This window comes from Lithobates pipiens, unplaced genomic scaffold (assembly GCF_037356315.1).
Source record: "Lithobates pipiens isolate NorthernLeopardFrog02 unplaced genomic scaffold, aLitPip1_a1.2 Scaffold_19, whole genome shotgun sequence".
In the NCBI taxonomy this organism is placed as follows: Eukaryota; Metazoa; Chordata; class Amphibia; order Anura; family Ranidae; genus Lithobates; species Lithobates pipiens.
Genome location: NW_027507764.1, coordinates 31,226,536 through 31,239,204, shown reverse-complemented (window position 1 = coordinate 31,239,204; position 12,669 = coordinate 31,226,536). Strand labels below are relative to the sequence as shown.

Sequence of the window (12,669 nt, the reverse complement as noted above, 5' to 3'; positions counted from 1 at the left end):
TCTGATGCAGCAGCCAGACTCCATGAAAGGCACTTTCCCGAAATCCTCCCTCCTACCCAATCAGGTCGCAAACCCCCAAAAAATTTTTGTGTGTGTACAAGTAGAGGAATTCGCCGTGACACCCGATACTACTGTCCAGATTGTCCCTCCCAGCCAGGCCTCTGTATTGGAAAGTGCTATCGAAGCTATCATACTTCACTACACTATTAGTAAAGTGAAGATGATTTTTTTCCAGTTTCCACTTTCTGCCATTCCTGTGTATGACCCGGACTGTTAAAGACTATGCCTCTGCCAAACATGTTTCTGCCTTCAACATGAATTGACCTCGGCCTGTTAAATGACCATGCTTTTTGCCTGCCTCCTGAACTGATCATTTGCCCTGCCACTGTACAGCACAGGGGTCTCACATGTGAGGGGCTCCAGAAAAGGTTTTCCGAGTGGAGAAAACATTTTTCTCCAGGTTTTTCATTTTCTCGGATTAGGGTCTGGAGACTCGGAGGCTTCGTAGAGATTTGGGTGGGAAGAAGCCTCTACCCCTGTCCTCAGGTCTTACCTGACCAAGGCCCAATGTACAAAGTGCCGCCTGCTGCCCTCTGAATTGCCCATGTCTTTCCCTGCCACCTGAACTGGCCATGCCTTTGCCTGCCACCTGAACTGGCCATGCCTTTGCCTGCCACCTGAACTGGCCATGCCTACGCCTGTTACCTGAACTGGCCATGTCTACGCCTGTTACCTGATCTGGCCATGCCTATGCCTGTTACCTGAACTGGCCATGTCTACCCCTGTTACCTGAACTGGCCATGCCTACGCCTGTTACCTGAACTGGCCATGTCTACGCCTGTTACCTGATCTGGCCATGCCTATGCCTGTTACCTGAACTGTCTGCTAAACTTTGGACTGTACTGAACCATGTTCATACTTTTCCATATCTGTCTGCTGCCTGGACAATTCCTGGACATTTCCTTTGGCTGTCTACACAAATGCTTTGACGGCTCTAGAACGGTATTCCTGCCTGCTAAAACCACAGGTGAGTCTTTTTTTTTTTACCCTTTGCTCAGCAGAATGTATTTTGGGGTGTATTTCTTGGTGTGTACATGCTATATGTTAGAAGCCTGAAGGTGCTACTTGCATGTTGGGCCTCTGTATGTGGCCAGGCTGTGGATAAGTCTGACACTTGGGGTATCACCATACTCAGGACAAGTAGCAGAATGTATTTTGGGGTGTCATTTTGGCTATGTACATGCTATGTGTTAGAAAGATGTTCTAAATTGACAACTTTGTGAGAAAAAATAGGTTTTCATTTTCTTTCCACATTTTCCAAAAACTTGTGGAAAGAAATGACATGTCCAAAAGACTCATTATGCCTCATAGAATATACATTTGGTTGTTTTCTTTTCAAAATGGGGTCACTTTGTGGGTAATTCCATTGTTGTGGTGCTCCAGGGCCTTCAAAATTGTAATAGGTACTCAGGAAATGAAATGTGTAATTTATGCCTTTAGAACACCTGATGGTGCTACATGGATGTTGGGCCTCTGTATGTGGCCAGGCTGTGGGGTCTGACACATGGGGTATCTCCATACTCAGGACGAATAGCAGAATGTATTTTGAGGTGTAGTTGCAATTATGCCTGCACCATGTGTGAGAAATAACTTGTAAATATGATAATTTAGTGAAGAAAAAAAATGTATATATATTTCTTAATTTTCCAAAGCATTGTGGGGGGAAAAATTGCAACTTTAAAAAATTCATTATGTCTCTTACTAAATACCTCAGACTGTCTTCTTTCCAAAAAGGGGTAATTTGGGGGGTTATTGTACTGTCCTGACATTTTAGGGCCTCAAGAAATGAGATAGGCCATCAGTGCATTAGGATTGATACATTTTCAATAATGCATAGCATGGCTTGTAGGCTTTATAACTTTCACAAAAACCAATGATCATACACTTATCAGGATTTTTTTTTTACCAAAGACATGTAGTAGAATACATTTTGGCCTAAATTTTCACCAAAATTAGATTTTTTTTGGTTTCTTTTAAAAGAAAGCTCTATATGTGTGAACAAAATGATAAAAAATAATAATTTGGTTACAGTGTAGCATGACTGAGTAATTGTCATTCAAAGTGAGAGAGCACTGAAAGCTGAAAATTGGCCTGGGAAGGAAGGGGGTTTAAGTGTCCTGTATTGAGGTGGTTAAAGATGGATTTACATTGTGGGACAGTTTTATTTTTATTTTTTACTAAAGGAATTGTCAAAAACATTTTTACTTTTTTGACACTTTTTTTACCTGATACCCATTCACATGGGGGGGGGGGGGGGCAGGATCTGGGGGGCCCTTGTTAAAGGGGGCTTTCATATTCCGATAAGCCTCCTGCCCATAGACCCCCATAACCATACATATAATGTACATTTTACTAAAGGAATTGTCAAAAACATTTTTACTTTTTTGACACTTTTTTACCTGATACCCATTCACATTTGGGGGGACGGGATCTGGTGGCCCCTTGTTAAAGGGGGCTTTCAGATTCTGATAGGCCCCCTGCCCATAGACCCCCATAACCACCGGGCAAGGGTTGTGGGGCAGAGACCCTTCAATCAACATGGGGACAAGGAGTTTTAAGGGGACCCCAAAGCACACTCCCCATATTGAGGGCATTTGGCCTGGTACAGTTACAGTTCAGGAGGGGGCACTCTCTCGCCCCCCCCCCTTTTCCTGCGGCCTGCCAGGTTGCGTATTCGGATAATTGTCTGGTGTGGATTTTGGGGGGCCCCGCCATTTTTTAAAAATGTTGGTGCAGACCTGAAAGGGTATGGTATGGTATGGATTTTGAGGGGGCACGCACGCCATTTTTATATCCTCAGGGGTTCTGGTAAAGAAGGCTGGGGCATAGGCGCTACATCCTTGGGAACCTTGAGTTGGCCTTTCGCAAGGGCTCACTACCATAGGAACCTGAAACAGAACCAATATATCCAAACACCATGTGAGCAATCTGATTATACATCATAGTTAACCCCTTCATGCCTAAGGGTAAAACAGATCCTAATGCCTAAGCCCAATTTTGCATCTTTGACATGTATTAGTAAAACCGTATGTAGCACTAACCCCCGAAGGAGCTGCTGGTTTAATTTGGGCTTACCGTTACTTTCTTGACCTCGTATGCATCTAGAGGTTTCCCGAGGTAGATGGCCCAAAGAACTGTAGAAACTGACACTGGATCCACTTTAGGGATTTTTATTTGCAAAATGGTAGACAAAACGCAGTCTCTCAACAAAGGATAGTGGGTATAGGTAGGAAGTTCAGGTACTCTTAGGACTACTTCAAACAGAATGTCTCTCACTATGAAATCCAGAGAATAGCCATTCACAACTGGATATTACAGCTATCGGATAAATCTCCTTTCAGCAGATTTAGCAGCCGATAGACAATTCAGATAGAACAAAGTCTCTGCCACAGACTTGATTGAGAAAATTGTAAATGAAAAGTCTCTGCCACAGACTTGATTGTAACTGAAGGATATATGAAATTAAAGAACCCTCATACGGTACCAGAATCTTGCAGCCGGTCCGGCTATACCATACGAGTGTGGATTCACTTGGTGTCTTCCAACTTAGCTTCCAGGCTCTTACCGACCAGCCAACCTTTTGCATGGCCCCCTTCTGAAGAGTCCTCCCCTGGTTGCTTTCTCAGTTGCTAGGCCTCTCCAAAGACGAGACGGCACCGGAACACCTTGGAATCATCCTTCCAGTTACTGCGCCTCGGGCTAGCCAGCCCTGAGACTCGGAAATGAATGGATCCGCACTCCAGGCCATGAGGGCCCCTGAGGGCTGGTCAGGAGGACCAGGACCAAAAAGACAGAATGGCTCTTCTGGACCAGAACCCAGAAAGCACAGCGAGACAACACACTCACTGGTTGGTTCCGAGAGAGATTGGCACCCAATGCGTCCAACTGGACCGCGTTCTCATGCCTGTCAGAGGTGACACCGACACCTATGGCCACGCAGAACATAGTGCAATCCAGCCAAACTGATACTGAGACCATAATTTAGAACAATTAACCCCAAAACCCAACTGTGGTTTTAGGAACATTTAAATTTACAAAACATATAGCGCATGCTCATTAGGAGCCCGGCGCTACACACTCCCCCTGGTAGTTTAGACAATGTCCTCAAACTTCTAATCCTAGAAAAATCCAAGTACCTGAACTTTAGGGTTTGGAATGGGAAAGGGAAAGAAATGTAAAACACATTTGAACATAGCAATGTAAAAGCAATTGACACAAACAGATTACTCATACACCACCCAATTCCTGCCTATCTAAACCACCAACTCTCCGGCGGCTTGATAGACGATTTTGGTGAATCCTGAAAAAGAAAACACATAAACATTAACAAAATACACTCTAAACTTTTACCTTTTAGAAGGCAGGGTCTCATCCCATTCTCAATGAGACCCTCTCTCCTAAACTTTTTTAAAACTTTGTTTTTTCTTTGCAAGCAAACAATAAAACCAAACATTTGTGCCGACCCATACCACCTAGTGGTCAGAGTCACTGAAGTAAGTACAAGTTCTTTCCCAAAAGCAAGTCCTGTGACCCAGTAGGTAGTTTTGACACGGTGCTTCTCAGGAGCTGACCCTATCTAGCTACCCCACAGTCCTGATACATTCAAGAAAGAGGAGAAAAGAAAATTCTCCTAGATCCAAAAAATAATCCGGGTAATTCTTCACCAATAAAACCTTGGATCCGGCAGAGTCAGGTCTCTTCCTTTCACATCCAAAGTTGTGATGAAATAAACTGCACTGTCTTTATCTGGCTTGCAAATAACGACCTTGTCAGCATAAATGTGCCGTCCATAGCTCCAGTGCTGCAAGCAACCAACAAACCGTTCATACAATTCCAGAGAAAAAGCTTTCTTCCGTAGTGGCTTCGGAACTTTAAGATAGTTCCAAACGTCCTCTGCATACCATCCCTCTCGGTTCTCCTCGATTACATCCATGATCTCTTTGGGCACATACGGGAATTCAAACCCATATACTCAGTTGCTACTCGCTTGTTTAAGAGCCGCTGAGATCTTGCAAGTCTGGGTAGAGCTCGGGTAGTTCCATCCCCGGGGGGTATGCATGAATTTGGAGACTTATGCACCAGAGCAGCAGAGTCTCTCCTAAGTATTGGCAGGTTTACAGGTTTTGGCAAAGTCACAATAATGGTGGTCGGGGTTTCTGCCCGTGACCATACGCTCCCTGAAGTAAGGGCTACCAGCCCGAAATGTCTGTACAGGTAGAGGCCACATCATCCCCGCCAGCCCATAACAACTCTTGGGACATTGTCTCGAAGAGATCGTCATCCCCAACATCGGAAAGGGAGTCTAACTCCGAATCCCGCAATTCTTCCGCTGGCAAATAATTAGTCAATGTCTTACTCACTGTCAAAGCCCCAGATCTCTCACCGGTAGATTTGTTGGACTTCTCGGGCCGATCTCCTTCCACTGATTCGGTCCGGCCAGACTTGGGGGTGGTCTTCCACTGCGACTGCAGGAAGTCTTGGCACGCTCCACTTTCTCCAAAGCGGGCATGGTGGCATTGGTGACGGTAGAAGAATTAGTGTCCATCTGCTCCGGAGCAGTTCCTCTGATGGTAGCAGTGATAGAAGGTGAGGACCAGGACCAAAAAGACAGAACGGCTCTTCTGGACAGAAACCCAGAAGCATGTGACCTCAGTACCTTAAGTACCCTCTCCCAGAATGCACAGCGAGACAACACACTCACTGGTTGGTTCCGAGAGAGATTGGCACCCATTGTGTCCAACCGGACCGCATTCTCATGCCTGCCAGAGGTGACACTGACACCTGTGGTTTTAGGAACATTTAAATTTACTAAACATATAGCGTGTGCTCATTAGGAGCCCGGCGCTACACGTATATATCATCATAACTTCTTAATGTATCCAGGTGGATTATACCTTGTTTTTTTTTCTGGACAATTTGGACTTTCATTTGGGGTAAATGGTAATGGATATCTCCTGATTTTTTTTTATTATCTAAGGAAAACTGGTCCAAAATAGTAAAACAAAACAAAATGTTTTTTTAAATGTAACTATATATTTCTTGCTACTACCATAACCTACCACCAAAGAACATCCCAAAATAAATTCTCCTGCTCCTGAAGATTGCAGTGATATCACATATGTGTGTGTTATGCCGCGTACACACGATCAGATTGTCCGGCGTACTTAGTCCGCCGAAACGCATTTCAGCGGACAATTCGATCGTGTGTGGGCTTCAGCGGACTTTTCCAGCGTGAAGTCCGGCGGACTAAGAAAGTATTTTTGCACTGCAATCTTCCTGTCGGACTTGGGTTTCAGAGGACAATACGTTCGTCAGTATGCTAGTACAGCGGACTAAGAATGACGCATGCTCAGAAGCAAGTATGAAAAAGGAAGCTATTGGCTACTGGCTATTGAACTTCCTTTTTCTAGTCCCGTCGTACGTGCTGTACGTAATCACGCAAGCGAATGTCGGACTTTCTGTGTGTCCGTGTGTGGCCGTGGTCCGTTCGGTAGAAAGTCTGCCGGACTATCCGCCGGATTGTATGTCGGACTAAGTACACCAGACAATTCGCTCGTGTGTACGCGGCATTAGTTAGACAGAGAAGTGGAGCTGGTGCGGAAAGGGGTAGTGTCTCAGTCCCAAATTAGTATGCACAGAGAAAAATATTTTGCCCACGAGACTTTTAAAGGGTCACACCTCAAACAATATCTATAAAAATATGAAAAATGTATTGGCATACATTTAAAAACAAACATTGCACAGTAACTGTATTAATAAACATGACTAGTGCTAAATTGAAATCACATAGAAAGAAATTAGTATGTGGGACCTAGAGGCACCATATAGATACCGCCATCAATCTGAAGCAACTGGTCTAGATGCAGTTCGCGAGGTGGATCTCGCTTCTTCAGGAGAAGCACGGGAAAGTATCTGGAGATGAAAAGGAATCAATGAATAACAGTATTAGGGGGAAAAAAAATATATATATATATATATATGTAGGTAGCACTAACCCCCGAAGGAGCTGCTGGTTTTATTTGGGATTACCGTTACCTCAACTGCTTGCATCTCCGTCTTGAGGGTCCCGTGGAAGATGGCCCAAGAAATGTTGAAACTGACATGAGTCCTCTTTTTGGGCTCTTTATTTATGATAAAGACAAAGTCTCTCAATAAAATGGGTCAGAGGGTTAGGGATGAGTTCACACACTTGAATGATTGCTAAATGGAAGTACTATAGGAATCCAGAGGATAAAAACAGTTCCACAGACTGGATCCAACAACCCCCGGATAGACCCCTCTCACTTGGCCTAGCAGCCGTTGGGATGCTCGGTAAAGTCTCTGCCACAGACTTATTAATTACACTTGAGCGTTACTGAGGGTTTTAGATGAATTTAAAGAACTGCCATACAGTATTAATCTCTCTCAGCCGGTCCGGCGACACTGTATGGATGTTGATCCAAGTTGCGTCCTCTAACCGAGTTTCCAGGCTTCTTCAGAGATACCAGCCTTGCGCTCGGTCCTTCCTTGGAAAAAGTCCTCCCCTGGATCCTCCAGTTACTGGGCCTCACTTACAGGGCGAGACAGCACCGGACCATCCTTGGATCAATAGGCCCCAAGATGTTCCTGGGCCTATCCCCTCAGTTGTGTTGCGTAGCCTCGGGCCAGGAGGGCCCTGAGGCTGGAGCAGCGGGCCCCAAGCACCGCTTAGGGAAAAGCCCAACAGGCCAAACCCAAAGAACCACACTCTCAGAAAAATGGCATTGGTACCTTAAGTATCACCACCCAGAATGCACAGCGGGAGAACAGTCCCACTGGGCTGGTTCCAAACAATAGGTGATATTCAATACATCCAGCTGAACTGCGTTTCTACTCTTGCTGGCGGTGACACCTGCGGTCAAGGAGAACCCAGTGCAACCCAGCTGGACTGGTACAGAAACCAGTAATTTAGAGAAAATTAGCCTGAAGCCCAACTGTGGCTTCAGGCAACTTAATTTTGAAAAAACAATAGCACCTCCTCGTCAGGAGCCAGCGCTACATATATATATATATATATATATATATATATATATATATATATATAATAGGAGGGGAAAGGGAGAACCATATATATATATACACATATGTGTCTGTGGGAGATTGGTATCATGGATGTGCAGCCGACAAATCTGCAGCAACTGCATGATGCTATCATGTCACTATGGACCAAAATCTCTGAAGTCATTTTTTTTTTGTTCTTATTTTCTTTTCTTTGGTCGTATTCCATACCGTGTTACATATTTCGACGCTTACTCCTTCAGCAGTAGAATAGCAGTCGGATTCCATAAAAATGCAGGTTATTGTCTGCTAGGTAGTTATCATTGGTTATCCACTTGGTTCCCACACTACGTCTATTGACGTCATGGCGTTTCGGTGGTTATATCTAAATGATGCCTAAGGCCACAGACATCATTCAGATATTGCCGTTTTCAGCCAGTGATTCCCTACACTATAAGAATGATCATAGCGGCTGTTCCACCGCTTGATCATTCTTACGGGCGGCGGGAGGGGACGCCCCCCCCCCTCCCGCCGCCCTCCGGTGCTTCTACCGACTCACCGTTTCCATCGGTGAGTCGGTCACAGGATCCGCCGGCCCCAGCAAGTAATCATAGAGATTTCCGGCGGACTAGATTGTCCCCGGAGTCTCTATGATCGTTCGGAGGCCGGGCGCGATGTTATGACGTCACGCCCGGCCTCGGTATTCAAATTAACGGCGCCGATCTGGCTAGGAAGCCATGATCGTTTTTTTTTTGTTTTTTTTTTATTCTTCCCAGCCTAGAGGTGAGATGACCCCATATTTCCCTGTAAATAGGTCCGATCGTGCCATATTCCTATTACAAGGGATGTTTATATTCCTTGTAATAGGAATAAAAGTCATCAATTATTATTTATTTTTTTTAAGTGTAAAACTAAAAAAAATAAAATAAAATTAACAATAAAAAAAAAAAATAATAATTTAAAGCGCCCCTGTCCCCGTGAGCTCGCACACAGAAGCGAACGCATACATAAGTCCCGCCCACATATGAAAACGGTGTTCAAACCACACATGTGAGGTATCGCCGCGAACATTAGAGCGAGAGCAATAATTATAGCCCTAGACCTCCTCTGTAACCCAAAATATGTAACCAGTAAAAAATTTTAAAGCGTCGCCTATGGGCATTTTTAAATACCAAAGTTTGGCGCCATTCCACGAGCGCGTGCAATTTTGAAGTGTGACATGTTGGGTATCTATTTACTCGGCGTATCTTCTTCTATCACATTATAAATTGGGCTAACTTTACTGTTTTTTTTTTTTTTTTAGCATGAAACTGTTTTTTTTCTGAAAAAAACGCATTCGAAAAATTGCTGTGCAAATACTGTGCGAGATAAAAAGTTGCAATGACAGCCATTGTATTCTCTAGGGTCTTTGCTAAAAAAAAAACATATATATAATGTTTGGGGGTTCTATGTAATTTTCTAGCAAAAAAATTAGGAATTTTACATGTAGGAGAGAAATGTCAGAATTGGCCTGGGTCCGAAGTGGTTAATGCTGTCTACGAGGGGGAAATTCAATAGACACTCCACTGTCACAGATGATTTTCGAACGTCATTGTAACTATCTTAGTGTCGGTGTCAATCTGAGTGTTAGCGGTGTTTAGTAAAAGTGACTTATTGTAAATAAACATTCATCCAAATTTTATTTTCTGTACTTACACCGATCTTATCATACGTTCAAAGGATTTCTGCAGCGGCAAAATTAACTCTGAAATAATTTGTCAGATTAATCAATTTTTTATAAATTATTTTTGTATTGGAGACTCTGCCGTCCTTTTTTTTTTTTTTTTCTCAATTTTTTTATTTTTTAACACATTTTGACCAGAACGATATAATGTTATCATAGTGACATTGTACTACTCTGGGGAAGTGATCAGGATTTTTTTTTTTATCTCTATTCTCTATTTTAGCTCACACTCCGGCTGGGTTCCCACCAATGAGCTCCCATTTTCATGTGTTTTTTTTTCAGTCTTTTTCAATGTGTTTTTTTTCTGCCGAGAAACTCAGCAGCTTTTGTCAGCAACAAGTGTCATCCCTTGTTGGCCCTTACCTCCCAGCAGAATTTTATCATTGTTTTCTGTGTTTTCATTTAATGTTTTTCAACTTTTTTTTTTTTTTTTTTGGGCCGGGGGGGGGGGGGGGCATTTTTTGCTTTTTTTATATTTCCAGGTGTGCAATAAACACTTATTGAAACAGATTTTGGAGTTCCCCTTTGTACACAGCACATTGCCACAGTGCTCTGCAGTAACTAGGGTGCACCTGAAATGGATATTTTGATGATAGGCAACTCCTATCCTCATATTGATTAGTGGTTCCAAATTAATAACTACTGCAGTAGGGAACAGACACAAAAGATACGCTCAGCATCTTTCCAAATAAGGGCCGGTTCACACTGCGGGCGATGCGAGGCAACACGACTCGCCTCGCCGCAGTGTGACAAGTCGCCCCCGTTCTGTACAATGGAACCGTTCTGAGAGGAGCGACTCGAGTCGCTCCGACTCAGAAAAAAGGTTCCTGTACTACTTCTGGGCGACCTCGGGGCAACTTGCATTGACTTCTATACAGAAGTCATCTGCAAGTTGCCGCTGAGGTCGCGGCAGGTCGCGGCGAGGCAAGTCGGTGTCGCCTCGCCTCGCCTGCAGTGTGAACCGGCCCTAACCGTTCTCCTTTATTATGACGCATTTGAAGGCTTTTATACACATGATTACGTAGGTATCACATTAATATTACAATTGTACGTTTATGGTAACAAGGGGCGTAACATAGGCAGGGCTAATTCTAATCTGGACTTAAAAGAATGCAAAACATGTACTGAAAACATTATTAGTGCCGTGTGCACAGTGAGGGCATTGTGCAATACATCTAAAATAGAATACAATTATATACAAAACCTACAAATTTCCATTACACACCAAAAGCACCATAGGGGGCCAGCAGGTCCTCTAGGGAAAAGCGGTGGTAGGACCACACATCTGCCTCTCCGTTACTTCTGCTATACCACTGAAATGTTCCATCAACTGATCCATCCCATCCCATCACACACAATCACTTTACTCCACACACTGCATATAATGTATAACGATTTGCTTTTACCTTCCGCTTTCATAGGTTACTGTAAAAAGCCGACCCTTGGAAATTTGTCCATTTTTTATGTAAACAAGAGGCACTATAATAAGGGAGAATGGATCACAGTGCAATGTTTACCTGGATATTTACCATCATCACAAATAATGCAATGTGAAAACCCCCACTCTTCCCAGGAGTGGGCTCCTCCCACTATTACCTGTATAGGTGAGTATAACAACAGAGGACACTTCCGCCATGAACACGGTATGGGAACTGAACTATGTACGCTATATTCAGAAGAAAATGGACTACCTTAAAGTCATATAAATTCTAACTTTTTTGTTTAATAATCTTCCCACAAGGCCAACGTACATAAACGGCCGGGTGGACGCTCTCTACTTCTGAGTGGACATTCAGAAACGTCCACTCAGAAGGAGGGGATCGCTCGTTTCACCTGCACACGGCGCTTCTCGAATCGGCAGGAGGGCTCTGTGATTGGCCCTCCTGATCACATGACGGCCGTGTCCAATCTCAGCCGTCATGTGATGTAAACACAGAGCCGGTTGCTAGGCAAACGGGTCTCCTCACACAGAAGTTGTCGGCGAGGAGAGGAGAGCGGATCGCTGCAGCCTTCTGGTGATCAGTGAGTATGAGCAGTTTCTTACAGATTTTTACTCACTGATCACCAACGCAGCGTAAAACACACATGTCCCCCACACAATGTCCCCAAGACATGTCCCCAAAACACATGCCCCCAAATAATAAAAACACCTGTCCCACACATATGTCCCACTTAAATCACATGTCCCATCTGTGATCTGCGCACATCTGTACATGATCATCTAAGTACATCTGTCTGTGATCACACAAACCAATTATTATACACTTAACGGAATTTTTCTTTTTACCAAAAACATGTAGCAGAATACCTTTTGGCTTAAATGAATGACAATTATTGGATTTATTTTAAAATAGAAAGAAGAAAATATATTTTTTTCCCAAATATCCGCAGTTTTTTCGCTTATATCGCAAAAAAATTTAAAACGGAGTCGTGAATAAATATCGCCAAAAGAAAGCTCTAATTGTGCGAACAAAATGATAAAAAAATTAATTTGGGTACAGCATTAGATGACCGCGCAATTGTCAGTGAAAGTGCGAGAGCGATGAAAGCTGAAAATTGGTCTGGGAAGGAAGGGGGCGAAAGTGCCCTGTATTGAAAATGTGCACTTATCCTGCTGGTTGGTGGGGGCCCTCTCTACTGCTATCGCTACTGGTCTCCAAGCCTGATTCCTGACCGTGACACACCTATTGGTCATTCTCCAGCATGATTCCTCCTCCAGCACACACATTGTTTTTTCCCCAGTGAGATCCCACCTCACCCACACACAAATAGGTGTTTCTCTAGTGAGATCCCACCTCCAGAACACACATTGGTCTTTCCCCAGAGAGATCCCACCTCCGGCACACACATTGGTCTTTCCCCAGAGAGAT

General features: G+C 43.8%; 1 protein-coding gene across 3 annotated transcripts in view; it reads left to right on the top strand.

The window, feature by feature from the left end:
- The window catches only part of LOC143995870 (uncharacterized), a 207,934-nt gene that overhangs the window by 103,815 nt on the left and 91,450 nt on the right, over nt 1-12,669 (top strand). For all 3 annotated transcript variants that reach the window (XM_077490596.1, XM_077490595.1, XM_077490594.1), the window contains one exon: nt 11,221-11,403. In XM_077490596.1, the coding sequence (XP_077346722.1) occupies nt 11,221-11,403 (183 nt within the window). The remainder of the gene's footprint in view (nt 1-11,220; nt 11,404-12,669) is intronic.